This window comes from Ostrea edulis, chromosome 1 (genome assembly GCF_947568905.1).
Source record: "Ostrea edulis chromosome 1, xbOstEdul1.1, whole genome shotgun sequence".
Taxonomy (NCBI): domain Eukaryota; kingdom Metazoa; phylum Mollusca; class Bivalvia; order Ostreida; family Ostreidae; genus Ostrea; species Ostrea edulis.
The window spans coordinates 44,475,519-44,494,410 of record NC_079164.1 but is presented as its reverse complement, the minus strand read 5'-3'; the positions used below and the strand labels follow the sequence as shown (position 1 = coordinate 44,494,410).

At 34.0% G+C, this 18,892-nt stretch overlaps 1 protein-coding gene across 2 annotated transcripts; it reads right to left on the bottom strand.

Annotated features, from left to right (window-relative positions):
• Positions 1-1,226: 1,226 nt before the first annotated feature.
• LOC125652613 (multiple epidermal growth factor-like domains protein 11) lies at positions 1,227-17,777 on the bottom strand. 2 transcript variants are annotated; one of them, XM_056150255.1, is made up of 12 exons: positions 17,527-17,777; positions 14,667-14,861; positions 13,335-13,508; positions 9,945-10,133; positions 9,002-9,142; positions 8,744-8,887; positions 8,182-8,328; positions 5,176-5,334; positions 4,787-4,924; positions 4,547-4,684; positions 3,316-3,336; positions 1,227-3,189 (listed from the first exon to the last, which is right to left on the bottom strand). In XM_056150255.1, the coding sequence occupies exons 1-12, from the start codon at positions 17,585-17,587 to the stop codon at positions 3,071-3,073; spliced, it is 1,626 nt and encodes a 541-aa protein (XP_056006230.1). In that variant the 5' UTR covers positions 17,588-17,777; the 3' UTR covers positions 1,227-3,070. The 2 variants fall into 2 exon arrangements, with proteins under 2 accessions (XP_056006230.1, XP_056006233.1); XM_056150258.1 differs by lacking the exon at positions 17,527-17,777 and adding an exon at positions 13,670-13,755 and having other exon boundaries at positions 14,667-14,791.
• Between the last annotated feature and the right edge of the window lie 1,115 nt (positions 17,778-18,892).

Sequence of the window (18,892 nt, the reverse complement as noted above, 5' to 3'; positions counted from 1 at the left end):
AACCTTGTTCATAGAGGGCTGAGAAGCCGATTATAAATCTATACCGAGGGCACAGAAGTCGATTATATATAAACAACTATTCTTTGATCATCTTATTATCATTATCATTAACTATTTCCTACCATGTGTTGAGCCGTTCTTCACATACTCATTTTTGACTACTGATTACTCCGCTTACCTGGCCTCAAGACCATAAACTGAGAATATACTTATGTCAAAATTTTGATTACTAGTATCTTAGGATTTATCTAGCACAGATGTTTAAAAAATCTACAGTACATAAAAAATCGAATGCAAACATATACTAAAAATTTTATTTCATTATGAAAATTATTTTAAAAGCTAGCTGGATTTGAAACTTAAGTTCATTCTCACGTTGTAGTATTCAAGCCAAATCAACAGATATGACCCACGACAGGTGTGACCAGTCAACAGGAGATGCGTACTCTTCCTAGGCACCTGGTCCCACCTCTGGTGTGTCCGGGGTCTGTTTTGTTTTGGTTTCTTTTTGAGAAATATAATACTTGGAATAAAATAGCAGATTATCATTTGAGCATTTTCATCTTATCATCAGAAACTACATATAACCATGATGAAGCATAGGGTCAAAACTCTCAGTAGGGAGATAACACTCTTCTTTTTTCTAGCCATCATACTGATATTTACATTGAGTGAAAAAGTTGGATGTCGGCCAATAACGATCCATATTATGTCAATATTGTATATCGGCATTCCAATGTGAGTTGGCTATGATAAACTTGAAACTTTTTTGTGGTAGTTTATCTGACAACTCACATTGCCATCGCCATAACAAACGCAAAACTATAGTTGACAGAAAGCCAATCCGAATAATTACGCTGGACAAAGCTTCCATGGCTATTCCAAGTTGTTGACTGACAAACACAAAGTGTTCTAGCCAAATGATATTTTACAATATGTCACTTAAAAATCAAAATATATCTAAATATATAATGTAGATTCAAGTGATGAATTGGGATTTAACAATCTCACTTAAAAATCACAGCACATCTAAATATTTAATGTAGATACATGCGATGAATTTTCCCCCAGATATTTTTAAAAAAAAATTCTCGTTAACTGCTGCAATTCAAAAACGTGGTCAAGTGGTCTTGATAAATTATCATCCTACAAGTTGAACCGAGAATGGACACAGTCAAAGGGCACAGATTATGTGAAATGTTTTCAAATACAATAACACTGATAAATCCAAATTTAAATGTATAACTTTATTCAAAACAATCTACAAACAATCCGAAAACATTATTACATCATACAAAAAAACAACAGAAAATACGTTCTGTAGATATGTAAATACTTTAAAAACATAAAGCACCTATCTAAAGAGTGTTAACAAACACGTAGATGACACAGTCACCGGAACAGCATTATATTCAATTGATTAAGGTGTGCGAAATACTGTTAAGATCGATCACCCTAATCAAGTAACAACACATAACAAAGTCAATAGTATAAAACACACTTGAAGCATTTGATGGCGACAATACCTCATATGCATATGCCACCTTTTAAAAGAGCACATTGCACTACCTTAAACAAAGAAGCTCGAACTCCTATACTCCAGGAAAGTTCAGATAAAATAGATTTTCTGGTCATACAAAGAGACGGAACATATACTGACCATGCAAATCCAATAAGTATTTCTGTCCACGAATGTTATGAAAATCACTTCAAGTACATTGTAATGTGTATGTTAGCGATGATAAGTAAAACTGGTGCTTTGATTTACTAATATTCTGGTGACTAGTCACTTAGCGCAATGCCCAAATAGCCAATGACGATACAATAAATGACTAGGATTAATATCTAATGACTAGAAATAGTGACTCTGCATTGCAGTAAATGCACGACTGTTGAAGTAAGACTATTTCATTTTGAATACATGTACTGTTAAGCATCAATTATAAGTCAGTATGGAATAAAAATCCATCGCAATATGTTCTGCATTCAAATTGACGCATACTTTAAATAGTTTATTTCTGTATTTGTCAAAGCAATGTTTTGAAATTGTATAATGTAATCACGTATCAATTGTCATGTCATCGTAATAGCTACACGTGTGCATCGTTTTATGGGGTTAAACCCATGCTGGTAGGATGCAGTACAGTATGTAATGGTGGGCCCATATTACCTTGTATATGAAGTATTGTAAACACTGAGGATGTGGCCGTAAGCCGGGTTCTATCGTTGATAACCAGATCAATCAATATGGTAAGACTTATTTCAGGAACTCGGATTAATATATTTTTTTCTACGCATTAGTACTTAACTAGTAGCCAGCTAATTGCTTCGGAAATAAACCTAATGCTTTTTTTTATTGCCACTAACATATATCCATCTAATATTCAATTACATGCAATATTTTGGCAATTTTTTTTTATAATTTAATAATCAATACAAACACATTATAAGTACTTACAGAAACTACTGATATGCATTCATATCAACTTCATTCAAAGCAAAATATATATGACCAACTGATCAAAACCACATACTGTGCACATCAAAACACGCCATTGCCCTTTTTGTTGATCTACATGTAATCTGTATACAAACATGTTACAATTCTGGGGAAAAAGTGAAACTTCACTGCGCATGGAATAATTTTTCCGGACGCTTGAATTTTCGATTATTTGACAATTTTGTTTGTAGTAATGTTTGCATATTAAATGTTTTCAGCATGCACCAAAGTGTTTGGCGACAGAAGAGAAGAGAAGAAAATGTACAAGCCTACATTGATAACTTCCTATGTATACCATAATTATACAACTATCCCCAAGTACAAATACGAATGACGATTGATTCCTCACCGAGTGTCTCATAGATTGCATACTGAAGGTAGCTGTATTTTCATTCTAGTTTGATTTGAGTTTGGAGAGTTAATATGAGGAATTGATATCTATAATATGAGTAAAATGTCACGTGCGTATACAAAGTTGCTTTTTAATTTCCAAAAAGCAGATAGATAGAATAAAATTAATAAATAAAAAGTTTGCACATCACTTATAAGTACCCTTAAATGCATCTTTATCTACTTAGACACATTTGAACGGAATAAACCACAACAAGTGACAAAAAATGTGGCAACAAATCCTACGGCAATGCCGATCCCGATGCTTTTTGGATCCCATGTGGGTGAAACGCGATCATCTACAAACAAACAATCGCATGTCAGCAATGCTAGTGTAAAAATCCGCTAAGATTCTATGATATATATATACCAAAGTACAAAGGACAATCGTGATGTCAACATATATCTAATAATAAAATCCTTACATTCTGGATAGTAACACTCATCTGAAACAAAAACAAGAACACTTTTAAAAATGAAATAGAAATGTCTAACAGAAATAGAGAACAATATACCTGTCCTTCTTCGTACGATTTTCAATTATCCTACAGTAAGGTACAAGCAATATGCATGCAATTTCACATTAAACGGAAATATAGCTATAAATTACTTCAAAGGTGAAGATAACAAACAATGATCAATATCATAACTACTATAAGGAATACAAAATATAGTTGGGCAAACATGGACCCCTGGATATACCAGAGGTGGGATCAAGTGCCTAGGAGGAGTAAGCATCCCCTGTCGACCGGTCAAACCCGTCGTGAGCCCTATGTCTTAATCAGGTAAATGGAATAATCCGTAGTCAAAATCAGTGTGCCAAGAACGATTTAACAATCGGTACGAAACACGTCAGACAGCATTTGACCCAATGATAGGTTGTATTGGCAAACTAGATCATTATAATGACCATAGAATTTGTGAGATGCTGACTTTAAACGTGACTGTTGAAACCCCTGTAACATCATTTTATTTGCCAATAGCCTGCCTCAATTAAAAAACTGATCATATGTGCTCAAACCAAAATAAGAGATCTACGCTGATAATGCTTTTGAATGTAATTATGATTTAAGTATTCCTTTAGCTTTCGTTTAATGTGATTGTAATAGCGAGCGAAGCTCGCGTCGCGAAGCGACGCGACGAGCTCGCTCCAATGATTACGCAATTGAATCACGTGGTTTGCTCTTCATCAGCTGAAAAATCATGGGGACTACCCATAATGCCTCCGGAAAAATGTCGCCGTCACTGCGGTATACTTCATTGACAATCCCGTAATTAAAATAATTAGATTGTTTAGAAAGTACAATTAACGTTTTTAAATTCCAGATAAGCTTTCTCATAGCTTCAAACGTTTTGTTTTTGCTTGGTTTGAGAGAAGAAAAAACATTGCAGCTAATATGACGTCACAATTTGTAACTGTTTACACCAAGCGCGTTATATTTCCCGCGTTAAATGAAGAGGCCGATAAAAGTCGTGTTGCAAGATGTTAATGGGCTTCGCTCGTCTCAACGGTCACACCGTACAACATATTAAACAGGCGATAATATTAATGTTTATGTTCACATTTATCATTCTTAGCAAAGTCAACCTTTCAGTTTACACAATATAGACAGCAGACATATGCCTCTACTACTCCATTCAGATGTCTTAACATACCTCTTATATCACATGATGAATACCGCCACCCTTTTTGACATGCGCCTTTACATCTTCCGGTTTTCCAGTCACAAGGCTCACCTTCTTTGCAAAAGCACCACTTGTCACAATTCCTTCCATACAAACCAGGTTCACACACTGATGCAAAATACATATATATTTCAAATTGACTACAAATTATGACCTGTAATATTAATAAAAATTAGCAAAATACATAAATGTGTACTCTGATTACGTCACCTTTGCGATCACAACTTTCACCATGAAATCCGGGGTCACATTTGCCAGGACATTTTCCGTTTATATGGTTACAGGCGCTTCCACCCTCACAATGACATTTACCGTTGCATTTGTCTCCAAATTTCCCAATACTACATTCTAGAAATAGTATTAAAGATGGACAATTATATTATCCCTGTTTATCTGACTAGTAAACAAAATATAAGAATTTTTGCCGTGTAAAAAAGAACGATATAGAGGTAAATGTAATGATTTTAGGCATTCAGTATCTCATTCATTTCCCAATAGAGATAATCCCTGATTATCACATCCACACTGACTCTTAGTCCTCCTGTTTCCTTAATACTTATAAAGCATTGCAACAAGAGGCCTTTTCTGTGACAGAGTACCTGATGTACAGTTGAAGCCTTGGTATCCAGGGGGACATCTCAGACACATTCCGTCAGTGTTCCTACACCTTCTGTTCAGGCAGGAATCGCTACAGTTCTTCTCGCAGTTAATCCCATAAGTATTACGTCTGCATTTGCCTAAATATCTCGATTCTAATTCTGTAGTCAAAGATATATCCGCATAAACATGGCAATGCTTTTCCTGTTATGAAGTTATGTCACAGTACATTTTTGTCAACCATGAATCAGAAAGTTTATTGGTAAACATTAATATTGCATACTGGTGGGACCGAGTTTTCTTTAGATAGAGAATAACAAAGGAAAACGTGGATAAAGATGATGTTACATTTTTTGTAGATATGTATTGATATTAACTTATATCTGGATAGAAATTAACTTACCTCTAAATAGAGATTAGCTTTTCTCACATTATCACCAGTGTGAGATCGACTTTACCCATGTGAGACAGTCATGTGAAATTTTTCTCTCTCTCACTGCTGCGACGTCATTTGATTGTGACGTCATATATTTTCTATGATTTACGTTACACAGCGAGGTAAAATATTTTGTACTGTTTTCTTTAAATTTTATTTTGATACAGTTTTCTTATGGACAACCTTGGGTTTTCTAGTTTACACTTACAGTGTAAACCATTTTTGGGCATGCTCTTTCTGGCTATCTACTTAGTTTTTTTTAATTGAAGTTCAAATGAGGATTTTGATAATTTTGAATTTTCTCGAAGCTCTTGAATTTATGCACTAAACTGTGAGTAAAATGTGAGAAAAATAATCCTTCATTATTTACTCGTGTGGGATAGGGAAATTCTTCTACCTCTGGAACAAGATTCGCGGTCTAGGACTTGGCAAAGCCTCATCCTAGACTGCGAATCTTATCCCCTCGGTGGAATTTCCCTATCCCACATCCGCAGTTAATGAAGAATTCTATTATTCTCACATCATCACCAGTGTGATATCGACTTTACCTATGTGAGACAGCTATGTGAGATTTTTCTGTATCAAAGTGCTGCAACGTCATTCGATTGTGACGTCATTATATTTCTACGATTTACGTTACACGGTGAAGATTATTTACATTACAAGGTGAAGTAAAAATATTTTGCATTGTTATCTTTAAACTTTAATGTAGTATAGCTTTCTGGTGGACAACCTTGGTTTTGTTTAGTTTACACTTACAGTGTAAACCATTTTCGGGTATGCTCTTTCTGCTTATCTAATTCGTTTTTGCATCAAAGTTCAAATGAAGATTTTGATAATTTGGAATTTTCTCAAAGCTCCTAAATTTATGCACTAAACTTTAGGTAAAATGGGAGAAAAATAATCCTTCATTATTTACTCGTGTTGGGATAGGAAAATTCCACCTCTGGAACAAAATTTGCTGTCTAGGACTCAGCAAAGCCTCGTCCTAGACTGCGAATCTTGACCCCTCGGTGGAATTTTTCCCTATCCCACACTCGTACTAATGAAGGATTCTATTAATTTCTACCCAGAGATAAGTTAATCTGTATCCAGAGATAAGTTAATCTCTATCCAGAGATAAGGTAATCTATATCCAGAGATAATTTAATCTATATCCAGAGAAAAAGTTATCTCTATCCAGAGGTAAATTAATCTCTATCCAGGGAAAAGTTAATCTCTATCCAGAGATAAGGTAATATCTATCCAGAAATAAGGTAATCTATATCCAAAGATACGTTAATTTACATCCAGAGATAAGGTAATATCTATCCAGAGATAATTAATCCCTATCCAGAGAAAAGGTCATCTCTATCCAGATATAAGGAAATCTCTATCCTGAGATAATTAATTTCTATCCAGAGAAAAGGTAATCTCTATCCAGAGATAAGTTAGCCTATATCCAGAGATATGGTAATCTCTATCCAGAGATAATTAATCCCTATCCAGAGAAAAGAAAAGCTCTATCCAGATATAAGGAAATCTCTATCCTGAGATAATTAATCTCTATCCAGAGAAAAGGTAATCTCTATCCAGAGATAAGTTAGCCTATATCCAGAGATATGGTAATCTCTATCCAAAGACAAGGTAAAGTATATCCAGAGATAAGGTTATCTGTATCCAGAGATAAGTTAATCTCTATCCAGATATAAGGTAATATATATCCAGAGATAATTAATCTATATCCAGAGAAAAGATAATCTATATCCAGAGATAAATTAATCTTTATGTAGGGATATGTTAATTTCTATTAAGAGATAAGGTAATATCTACCCAGAGATAAGTTAATCTCTATCCATAGATAAGGTAATCTATATCCAGAGATTAATAGGATCCTTCATTAGTACGAGTGTAGGGTAGGGAATTTCTACCGAGGGGACAAGATTTGAAGTCTATGACAAGGCTTTGCTGAGTCCTAGACAGCGAATCTTGTTTCAGAGGGATCTCACAGGAGTAGATAATGAAAGATTTTTTTCTCACATTTACCCACAATTTAGTGCATGAATTCATGAACTTTGAGAAAAATTGAAATGATAAAAATTCTCATTTGAACTTCAATGCATAAACTAATTAGACAGCCAGATAGGACATACCTGAAAATGGTTTACATTGTAAGTGTAGATGTTGGATGTAGATTAAATCACATATATATCTCTGAATAGAGATTAACATATCTCTGGATAGAGATTATCTTGTCTCTAAATAGAGATTAACCTATCTCTGGATAGAGATTAACTTATATCTGTGGTTAGATTATCTATGGATATCCAGGAGTTAGACACTATGACATAGAGTAACTAAGACACTCCTACCATAGGCCCCTAGATTGTGAAACATGGGTCTCTAGTAGCCAAAATTTCAATCATTTGCTTAGTGGTATGCCTATTAAGTCAAAAGGGCTCATGTGATTTAAACATGAAATTAAAACAAGTCAATGATTTGCTCTGCATGTTGTACTGCAAATCGTTTAGAAGTGATAAAAGATACTAATAATATTTTACTTAGCTTGATCCAGTGAAAACCTTTTACTGACCCCAAGTACATTGTGAGTTTGTGAAATAGTATCCAGGTTTATTACAGCCGTCTGGGCAGGTCCCGTTGTTAGGGAAACAGGTGGTTCCCTGACGACATTTTCCACAGGTTTCTGTACATCCGTCTCCATGCGTCCCTGGCTTGCACGCTTTGTTGAAAGAAAATTTATCAATTTTTGAAGATACACAAGGAAAATATTCATAAATCAAGCACACCTATATTTACATAAATTTTTAAGTGATGTACAATATGACTGCAACTCTTTCTTTCTTGACAGCCAGATGATATGAATCATGTTTTCTAACAACATATGCGTGGAAGCAAAAAGTTTTCCGGGAGGGTCCACCCCTGTCAAAATTGTAAAGAGAGTCTGACCAGAACTAGGGATCTAGAAATTAATATTTTACCATTGAACTCGCATAAGAATAGTCAAATATTTCTATTTTTTAGAGATCTTGGGAGAGAGTTCGGATATCCTGCTCCCCTCTGGATCTAAGCTTACGACATTACGGACTCTGTAGGACAATGATGTCCTTCCCAGTGTGCTATTTGGTTGTACTCACGTTTGTTACAAAAAACTCCTTGGTAGTTGATGGCCTGCCATCCTCTGCTACAATAACACACGCCGTCCTTGGGTGAACAGCTGTATCTACAGTTAGGACTGCAGACGCCAGTACAACCCTCCCCGTACTGACCTTTGGGACAGTCTGTCAGATGAACCCAGCAAATGATAAAACATTCAAAAGGACAAAGTAAAGTAACTTAAACATCTATTATATGCTAAGCCTCTATAGAGTCAATTCGACGATGGTGCTACGTACCAGGTGAGTCGCATTTGTCTCCTTTCCAACCAGAGTTACAACCCTTTAAGCACGTGCCATTCACGTGATGACAGTCGCCTTGTAAACAGTGATTGCTACATCGAGAGTCGCACAGCTTTCCATAGAATCCCGTATCACATACTAGATAAGGCAATAAAAATACTGAATGTCCAAAGCAAGGGAAATATAAATACTTGGATGAATTCAAAACGCCCACCTTATTCAAGCCCCAGTGTATCAGAGTAATATATGATCTTTGGAATCTTAAAATGACAACAACACAGTCAAATCATACATGTCATTGGAGTTTAGGATGTCACTTGGTCATGTGATCAAATCTTACACGGCCGAGGAGCCATATAATAAATTTGATTGATTAATAGTCAATTTGACAAGGTAATATCATATATATGTAGCAATCCTGTTTATAGTCTATAAACACTTTAGAATTCATTGAATATAATTTATATCTATATTCTGACTGATGAGAAACGGTAATAAGTGAGCTTTAACAATACTAATAAAGCACATGTACAGATAATTAACACATGTACTACATGCCACAACCTCTCCACCTCTATTTAGTAGCACGTAGTGCTGAAAGCAGGTTTTGAATACATGTATTATGAAAGTGAAAAATGTGTTATTTCATTAATTTTTTCAATAAGATTAATAAGAAAAGGTTAGAGCATTCTCTATCAATTCCAGAAAGTAACACGCACATGGACAGGTTGGTGAATGCATCACTTATACATGTACAAAAATATACATGAAATTTTTTGTCCTCATTTAAGCAATAAAGATCTCTAAAATATTCTTGGTGCTTTTAAATGTAAATAATTATTTAGTTTCCATTAATAAAATATCATGTGTTTACATAATTGTTGAAAGAAAATTCTTAGAAATGATGATAATTCATTAATATTAATATCAAGCATATTACTGTCACTGCAGTTTTCTCCTCTATATCCTTCTGGACAACGCAATGCACGTTCCACACCTGTGTCACTGTCATTCAAACTTATGTAATTAGTAAGACAACTTCCTGCCAGAACCAGACATGTGATATTTGAAGGGCAGTACGATTTACACGGAACACAGACGTCTCTTGCAAAAGGTATTCCACTACAGTCTGAAATATAACAATGTACTCCAGTAAAGATAACAATGTACTCCAGTAAAGATAACAATGTACTCCAGTAACGATAACAATGTACTCCAGTAAATATAACAATGTACTCTAGTAAAGATAACAATGCACTCCAGTAATGATAACAATGTACCCCAGTAAAGATAACAATGTACTCCAGTAAAGATAACAATGTACTCTAGTAAAGATAACAATGTACTCTAGTAAAGTTACCAATGTACTCCAGTAAATATAACAATGTACTCCAGTAAAGATAATGATGTACTCCAGTAAAGATAACAATGTACTCCAGTAAAGATAACAATGTACTCCAGGAAAGATAACAATGTACTCCAGTAAAGATAATGATGTACTCTAGTAAACACAACAATGTACTCCAGTAAAGATAATAATGTACTACAGTAAAGATAACGATGTACTCCAGTAAATATAATAATGTACTCCAGTAAAGATAATAATGTACTCCAGTAAAGAAAATAATGTACTCCAGTAAAGATAATAATGTACTCCAGTAAATATAATAATGTACTCCAGTAAAGATAACAATGTACTCTAGTAAAGATAACAATGTACTCTAGTAAAGATAACAATGTACTCCAGTAAAGATAACAATGTACTCCAGTAACGATAACAATGTACTCTAGTAAAGATAACAATGTACTCTAGTAAAGTTACCAATGTACTCCAGTAAATATAACAATGTACTCCAGTAAAGATAATGATGTACTCCAGTAAAGATAACAATGTACTCTAGTAAAGATAACAATGTACTCCAGGAAAGATAACAATGTACTCCAGTAAAGATAATGATGTACTCTAGTAAACACAACAATGTACTCCAGTAAAGATAATAATGTACTCCAGTAAAGATAATAATGTACTCCAGTAAAGATAACAATGTACTACAGTAAAGATAACAATGTACTACAGTAAAGATAACGATGTACTCCAGTAAATATAATAATGTACTCCAGTAAAGATAATAATGTACTCCAGTAAAGAAAATAATGTACTCCAGTAAAGATAATAATGTACTCCAGTAAATATAATAATGTACTCCAGTAAAGATAACAATGTACTCCAGTAAAGATAACAATGTACTCCAGTAAAGATAACAATGTACTACAGTAAAGATAACAATGTACTACAGTAAAAATAACAATGTACTCCAGTAAAGATAATAATGTACTCCAGTAAATATAAAAATGTACTCCAGTAAAGATAATAATGTACTACAGTAAAGATAACAATGTACTCCAGTAAAAATAACAATGTACTCCAGTAAAGAAAATAATGTACTCCAGTAAAGATAATAATGTACTCCAGTAAATATAATAATGTACAGTGTTTTCCATTCATTTCATTTGAACAGGCCCATTTAGAATTGTAACAGGCCGGGGGGGGGGGGGGGGGGGGGGGTTATGCAGTGTTTTCCATTCATTTCATTTGAACAGGCCCATTTAGAATTGTAACAGGCCGGGGGGGTATGGAAATTTTGGAAAATTAGACGCAAAATCCTGCATTCTGAGGCATTTCAGGGGGCAAAATGACCCTTGTTCATATGCCACTTTTTAACCTACAATTTTAAATATATACCAAAGAGTTGAACATTTTTACCTCAGACAAGTTAGTCACAGTGGTGTTAAATACACACCTTTACGATGTTTTGACTGGAAGAAATCATGTAATGTATTCGTTCGACGCTTCATTATTTTTCACTGCCATGTGCTTCTCATGCGCAAGGTGAGAGTTTAAAATATCGTCCAATCAAAATCGCCGTTTCAAAAAGCTCTCGATAAAAACATAAACAAGGAAGAAATATGAAAGATATTTATAGCCAACCAATTGCTACCGCATACATTCTTTGCAAAGATCGATCGTGTAAATCAACATCACTGAAATTGACAACATATTATTTTTTGATTTTTTATATTTGAACCGGCCAGAAAATCGTTTGAAACGGTCAATTTGGCCGGCGGCCGGTTCTTAGGGAAAACACTGCATAATGTACTCCAGTAAAGATAACAATGTACTCTAGTAAAGATAACAATGTACTCCAGTAAAAATAATAATGTACTCCAGTAAAGATGACAATGTACTCCAGTAAAAATAATAATGTACTCCAGTAAAGATAACAATGTACTCCAGTTAAGATAATGATGTACTCCAGTAAAGATAATAATGTACTCCAGTAAATATAACAATGTACTCTAGTAAAGATAACAATGTACTCCAGTAAAAATGACAATGTACTCTAGTAAAGATAACAATGTACTCCAATAAAAATAATAATGTACTCCAGTAAAGATAATAATGTACTCCAGTAAATATAACAATGTACTCCAGTAACGATAACAATGTACTCCAGTAAATATAACAATGTACTCCAGTAAAGATAACAATGTACTCCAGTAAATATAACAATGTACTCCAGTAAAGATAACAATGTACTCTAGTAAAGATAACAATGTACTCCAGTAAAGATAACAATGTACTCCAGTAAAGATAACAATGTACTCCAGAAAAGTTTGAAAGAAACAATGTACCCCACTACAGTGAAAATAGTGGACAGTAATCAAACTCCTATAAATCCCATACAATATACTCCATTACAATATGTAGCATACAATATACTTCACTACAAACTGTAACATACCCATAACTGTATATACATAACGCCTTGTACATATACACTCAAACTTGTATATATACATTAATACTTGTATATACACATAGAGGTTTAACATATACTTTGAGAATTTAGATATACATTGTGACTTGAACATACGCATGTACACTAAAACCGATACAGGAGATTTTGTATAGTTTCAACATGTATCTTGAGAATGGACCTCAGATTTTTTAAAGATGTAATTTGAAAGACTTACGACTTTAATTTCGTATCTAATTATCAAAGAATCAGATAATTAATACATTAAATTTCATATTTGACTCAAATGGGTTTCTAAATCTAGATTGAACTACCAGACTCATGTATGTCAAAATATGTACCATGAGAGCGTAGGATCTGCTAGACGTTTAGTGATGCAATGATTCTTTGATCATGTGTAAACATTTAACGTCCTTTTCTTCATTACTTTTGAGAACCTCACAACTCCAACATATATATCTAACCAAAACATACAGAGAAAGATGAAGTTAGACGTAAGGTTCATCACTTACCTAATTCATTGCAATCACAGCTAATCGTTCGCAATGGGTCAAAAAGGTCATATAACGTCAGCACTTTTTCAGTCACTTTCTTGCATTCCAGTTGTAAACTTTGAGTGGAAAATATTCCACCAGGATCCTGATAACACGAGCCATCTGATAATTTCAACAAATCCATCGTTGTATCTAAAAGAAAAAAGAGTCTATGTATAACATGTTGACATCATTAATTTTTCATAATTCGTTATTACTTTGCTTGGTGAGTTTTGGATAAAATTGATTGATTGTAACTGTAATTGACTGGCTTTGAAAGTTTGATGTCTCTATGGCGGCCACAGTGAACCTACTTATATTTCACACTTCAGATACTGCCATCGTGCCAAGGGGTTGGGGTCCTTTATATGGACGGACATTTAATGTTCCCTCCAATGGACTACGAATTCATAAGCATACATAATTTTATACACAAACTGTTGGTGATACATAGGGATATATCGTCCATTAATTGATGAACACAACTCGTGTACTTCTAGTTTAAAATACTTGTTGAAGAATCATGATATTCAAAATATGAAATACATTGGAGAAATATATGTGATACGTTTAGGAAATTAAACTGAATATCATAGGAAATTTATATCAAACTCCCAATTAAAATATATACTCTTTTTACTTTTCCGTTCCATCATTTATTCGTTCTTCCAAAACATATTCACATCAGATGATTACAGGTACAATAAAAAATATTTAGTACCTACCGGCTACGCATTATATGCACTTTTGTGTATTGAAGATAATGAACAGTGATCATTCTCATGAATACAAAATTAAGAGAAGGGAAAACAAGGACACCTGGACATACCAGAGTGGGATTAGGTGCTTGAATATATATTAAATATATTGTGATTTTATACATGAAGCGAGCCTAACTTCTATTGTTATACCCACTATAGCTGCTCGTTTGATGAGCAGATGTCGATCACAATATGTATATTTTTATGTGAAAGTGGAAATATATATCATATCTTTTTTTTAAATGGGTAACATGTTAAGGTTGAAACACAGAAGTATCATCAATATCACGACAGAGAGTTTTAACATACGCACAACAACAACCACGGCAAGAATAAAACAAAATCAGATTAAAAGCACTAGTTTTGCGCATTTGTTACCCCTGAGGAACATTGGAAGGAGGGGGCAGTTTTGTCACCCCGTGCCCTCTGGATAAGAAATATTGCAACACTCTCCGCAGAGACGAAATGCATGAAAATGTTATCTTCCATATAATTTTTGCATGACTTTTAAATACTCTTACCGTTGTGAGTACAAAAACTTTTCACTCACCATCTTCGTGAAGAATCTTTAGGAAATCGTAATTTGAGAAAACACTTCTGGTGTTTTCACTAAAATTCATCAGGTCATTCAGCCTTTTGCATTGTGTTGTAAGGAGGCTGGTGTCTTCCTTTGGAATGGGTACAGCGACAAATTGAAAATTATTTAGATAAATTTTGCTTCTTGCAGCCCCAGGTCCTGAAATATCTGAAAAATAAATAATATGAAATAATACGTTTTTCTAAAATACCGACAAATTATCAAAATTTACTCAAATACTGAAAATTAACAGTAAGTGAAGTTTCTATGTAGCAGATCGGTGCAGAAAATTGGATTTGATTTTAATGTCTTATTGTCCGGATGTTATAACAAAAGTTTTTAAAACTTAAAACGCCCTCTTTTACATGTACAGTGAAACTTCTCTAAACCGGCCAGCTGTCGGACCGAAAAAAAAAACGGCCGGTTTAAAGGGGTGGCCGGTATACCGAGAATTTAGCATTTAGAGACATTTCAGCTCAATTTTTATTAGATATTTCATTGACATACCACAAACCATATAATATGGTGTTCAAGGACTATTATTTCACTATTGGAAATAAAACAAAATAATTTACTAACATGTTTATTTTCAATTTATAGCACTAAATCTAATTAAACATGAATAAACATTTTTACATTGACATGCATAAATAATGGAAAACATTCCGTTTAAATAAAACTGCATTTGATATATGTATAGAAATCTGTAGACTAACAGCATTTATGTAGAAATTCGGCTTATGTTTTAATAAACAAAACTACCACATAACCATTTGATTGCTGCAATTAATACACAGTGTAGGTACGGGGTACTGCTCACTTTGATATGGGGATCTATGATCAATTATCGGTGGAGATCAAATTAGTCCGCTTGTACCTACAGGTAATTATTACGAGAAATAGTCTTGCTGCAATCATCTAATTTTAACTAAAAATTTATAACTGGATACATAAAGAAAACACAGAGGCCTATTATTGGAATTCCTCTTACCTATAAAAACTGTTTACGTTCATTGCTTATATCGTTAACTTTGCTTTGACGTTTTTGAAAAGTACAGTAGTAAATATATACTTTTAATTTTGATGTTTCTTAGGAATTTTAAGTCTATGGAAACCCCCCAAAAATCATTTATCTATTGAAAATTATCATTAACAGTCATGGTTTTGTTGTTTATTAACTACCGCTTATATCCATGGTGCAACAATATGGCGTATTGATTGTATTCATTCAATATGTGCATATCTGTTTATAACATTTCCTACAGAAATTTGAAAGGGTCACTTGGATTAGCCAAGCACCAATTAACACCCTGGACAGCACAAAACTATAGAACTTATTGAGGCCACTCGTGTTTTTCACACCTCCGGTCGATAATTTCCCACCAGGCCGGTAGCTCAGTCATTTTTTACACCTGGCTCATTTCTTGGAGCGGTGAAATTCGCACATGAGAAAATTAAATGATTTGAATCTTCTATTTTACCGTAAGTGCTCAAAGGACTGTCAATGATGTTGCATCTAAATAAATCTATATTCAATACACAGTTGTGTGTTAGTTTCGTATGAATTACATTCAAATAGAGCTCTCCAAAAGAAACAAAAAGAATGCAGGAGCTGTAAGCAATTTTTAAACGAGCTTAGAGTCGTACATTTTCTTATTTCTAAAGGTAAGGAATTCCATTCACATATCGCCCTTCTTTCAAAAGATGATTTATAGAAGTTTAATCTGCATTTAGGTGTCCAATAATTTTGCGATTGCCTGGTAACGTTGTTAGATTCATGGGAACGAATGGTTAGTATTATTTCTTTCAAATACTTGGGTACGATATTGTGATCAAGTTTATACATAATTATTGTTAATTTGCCATTAATGAGTGTTTCCCACGCAGATGAAAAATAAGATCTCCATGATGCTAACAAAATTAGATCAGTGATTACTCTTGCTGCTGCTAATAGTTATATGTCAAGTTTTTTCAGAATCTATCCCCACTTCTGAGACATATTCCAGCAGTGTATAACATATCTGAAGTTTCAGAAATGACCTTGAACTGTAATTCAGCTTTCGTTAACAGCTAATCTATGCTTAGCCATCTGTGCATTGACACGAAATCTAAGTTGCAATATGAAAATTTAGGCAAGGGAAATATGTACTTTTCTCTGTATTAAAGATGACAGTTTTTATTTCGAAGGCTTGAACTTCAACAACTATTGTTTAGATTATCGTGCAAGCTGAAGTAAATCCTTATTCGGTCCGAATTGGATTTCATAAACATTGATAGAACAATTCTACAAAGACTTATCATTAGCGTAAACCCTACATAAGCTTGATATGTTTTCAGCAAAATCATTGACACATATTTTTTTTTTATTTACATGTATATATTCTACTTTCATTCATATCGAAATTGCCAGCTGTTAAAATAGATGCACTATATTTATCAAGATTCATGCGTACAGTGTTCACAACACAGCGCCTTAATGAGGAAGTTGCTAATACAAATGGAAATGTAAATATAACTGCTTAACAGCAGAGCAAGTTGTTTACGAGGTATGTTTACATAACCCTCTATTATGTTGACAAAGACCGGGCTGTTTAAACGCGTGTTTGTTTTAATGACATTAACGCCGGACCGTAATTTATTAAACACTACAATGTACCTATATAGCTGACAAATGACTTGTATTTAGTTCAATTCTATGAAAAACTATAAAACCTCATTCGATAACAGCGTGGGAAAGGTATTCCGGTTTGACAAACGATTATCATTATCTGTTTAACAGTGTTTTTAAAACACCAATCAGAGGGCAGTCTTGTGTTGACACATATATACTTACATAACACGGTACCCAAAAGTAATATTGCACTGAAAGAATCCAGAATTTTTATCATTTTCATAACTCACGAGAATTTCACAAAATACTTCTACTACAAAGCACAAACTATGTCTTCGATTCAAGCCATGCGGACTGATTAATATTCCTAGGTCAATGTATGACGGCTTGGTGGTGTCATATCTACTTCAAACCAGTATCCGGCTAACGGATTTTAGATTCGCATGAACCCTGTTATGTTTCTAACATCAACTTATTTGTCAGTAGTCTGCCTCGATTTAATATACTTATCATACGCAGAACAAGTAAATGCATATGAATCAGTTGATAGACGATTCATATGCAGGTGATAATGGAGTATTGCTATATCAATAAAGGAAATTGACGATGGAGAAGCTTAAGTCATCCCGTTTGTCGTAAAGTTTAGTTATTACTTTGATCTGAAAAACCTGTAATTTTTTATTCCAATGAATTTTTAAAGGAGCATGGACACGATTTGAGATGAATATTTAAAACTTTTCTTTTTCCATTTTTAAGGTTTAGAATGCTTAATTAAGATATTTTAATAGTCAAGCAAAATTTGAATATTAGTTTATGAGTTTCAAGTGAGATACATCACTCACAATTCCTTGTTATGTAAACAAGGCTCGTGTCATGTGTTTTGTTTATGTATAGATTGCCCAATCGAAAATATCCTGTTTAAAACAAAATGAGAAGAGCTAAACACTAGAAGCTATTTAATTGTGTTCAGAATTAACTTGTAAATTGAAAAAATGCTTTAAACGAAACTCTTACTGGTACAGTAAACCTATGTAAACAAAAACATAGCACGAGTGTTACACCCCAAATTGTCTCCCCATCCCAAATCGTCGCCCAGCATCCCAAATCGTCATCCCGGCGACGTACTATTGTACACTCCAAATCGTCGTCCGCCCTAAATCGTCGCCCGCTAATATTTTATTGACATTTTTAGGATATATTACACAGAAGTTATTTCATTGCACCCCCTCTTTTATGGAGGTACATAGGTTTCACTTGGTCTGTTTGTCTGTCTGTCCGCACTCATATCTCTGGTGTTTGTCGACCTATTGGACTGCAATTTTGTATGTACATGTAGGTGGACTGTTAGTCCCCGAGGGTCTCTACAGGCCAGTAGCTAAGTACTTCATTACTAGCTTGAAAATACGGATGTATATTCAATTGCTGTGATTAAATTTAGAAATTTATTTCAAAATTTAGGAGTATCTCCCTCATGCATAGCTCTTATCCTTAGACGAATTTGACTCCACATTTTGGCACTCTGCTTTTCCCTAAAATAGCTTTTAGAGTTTATTGCTATTTCAGATTTCAAAAATTTCGGTTGAGCATC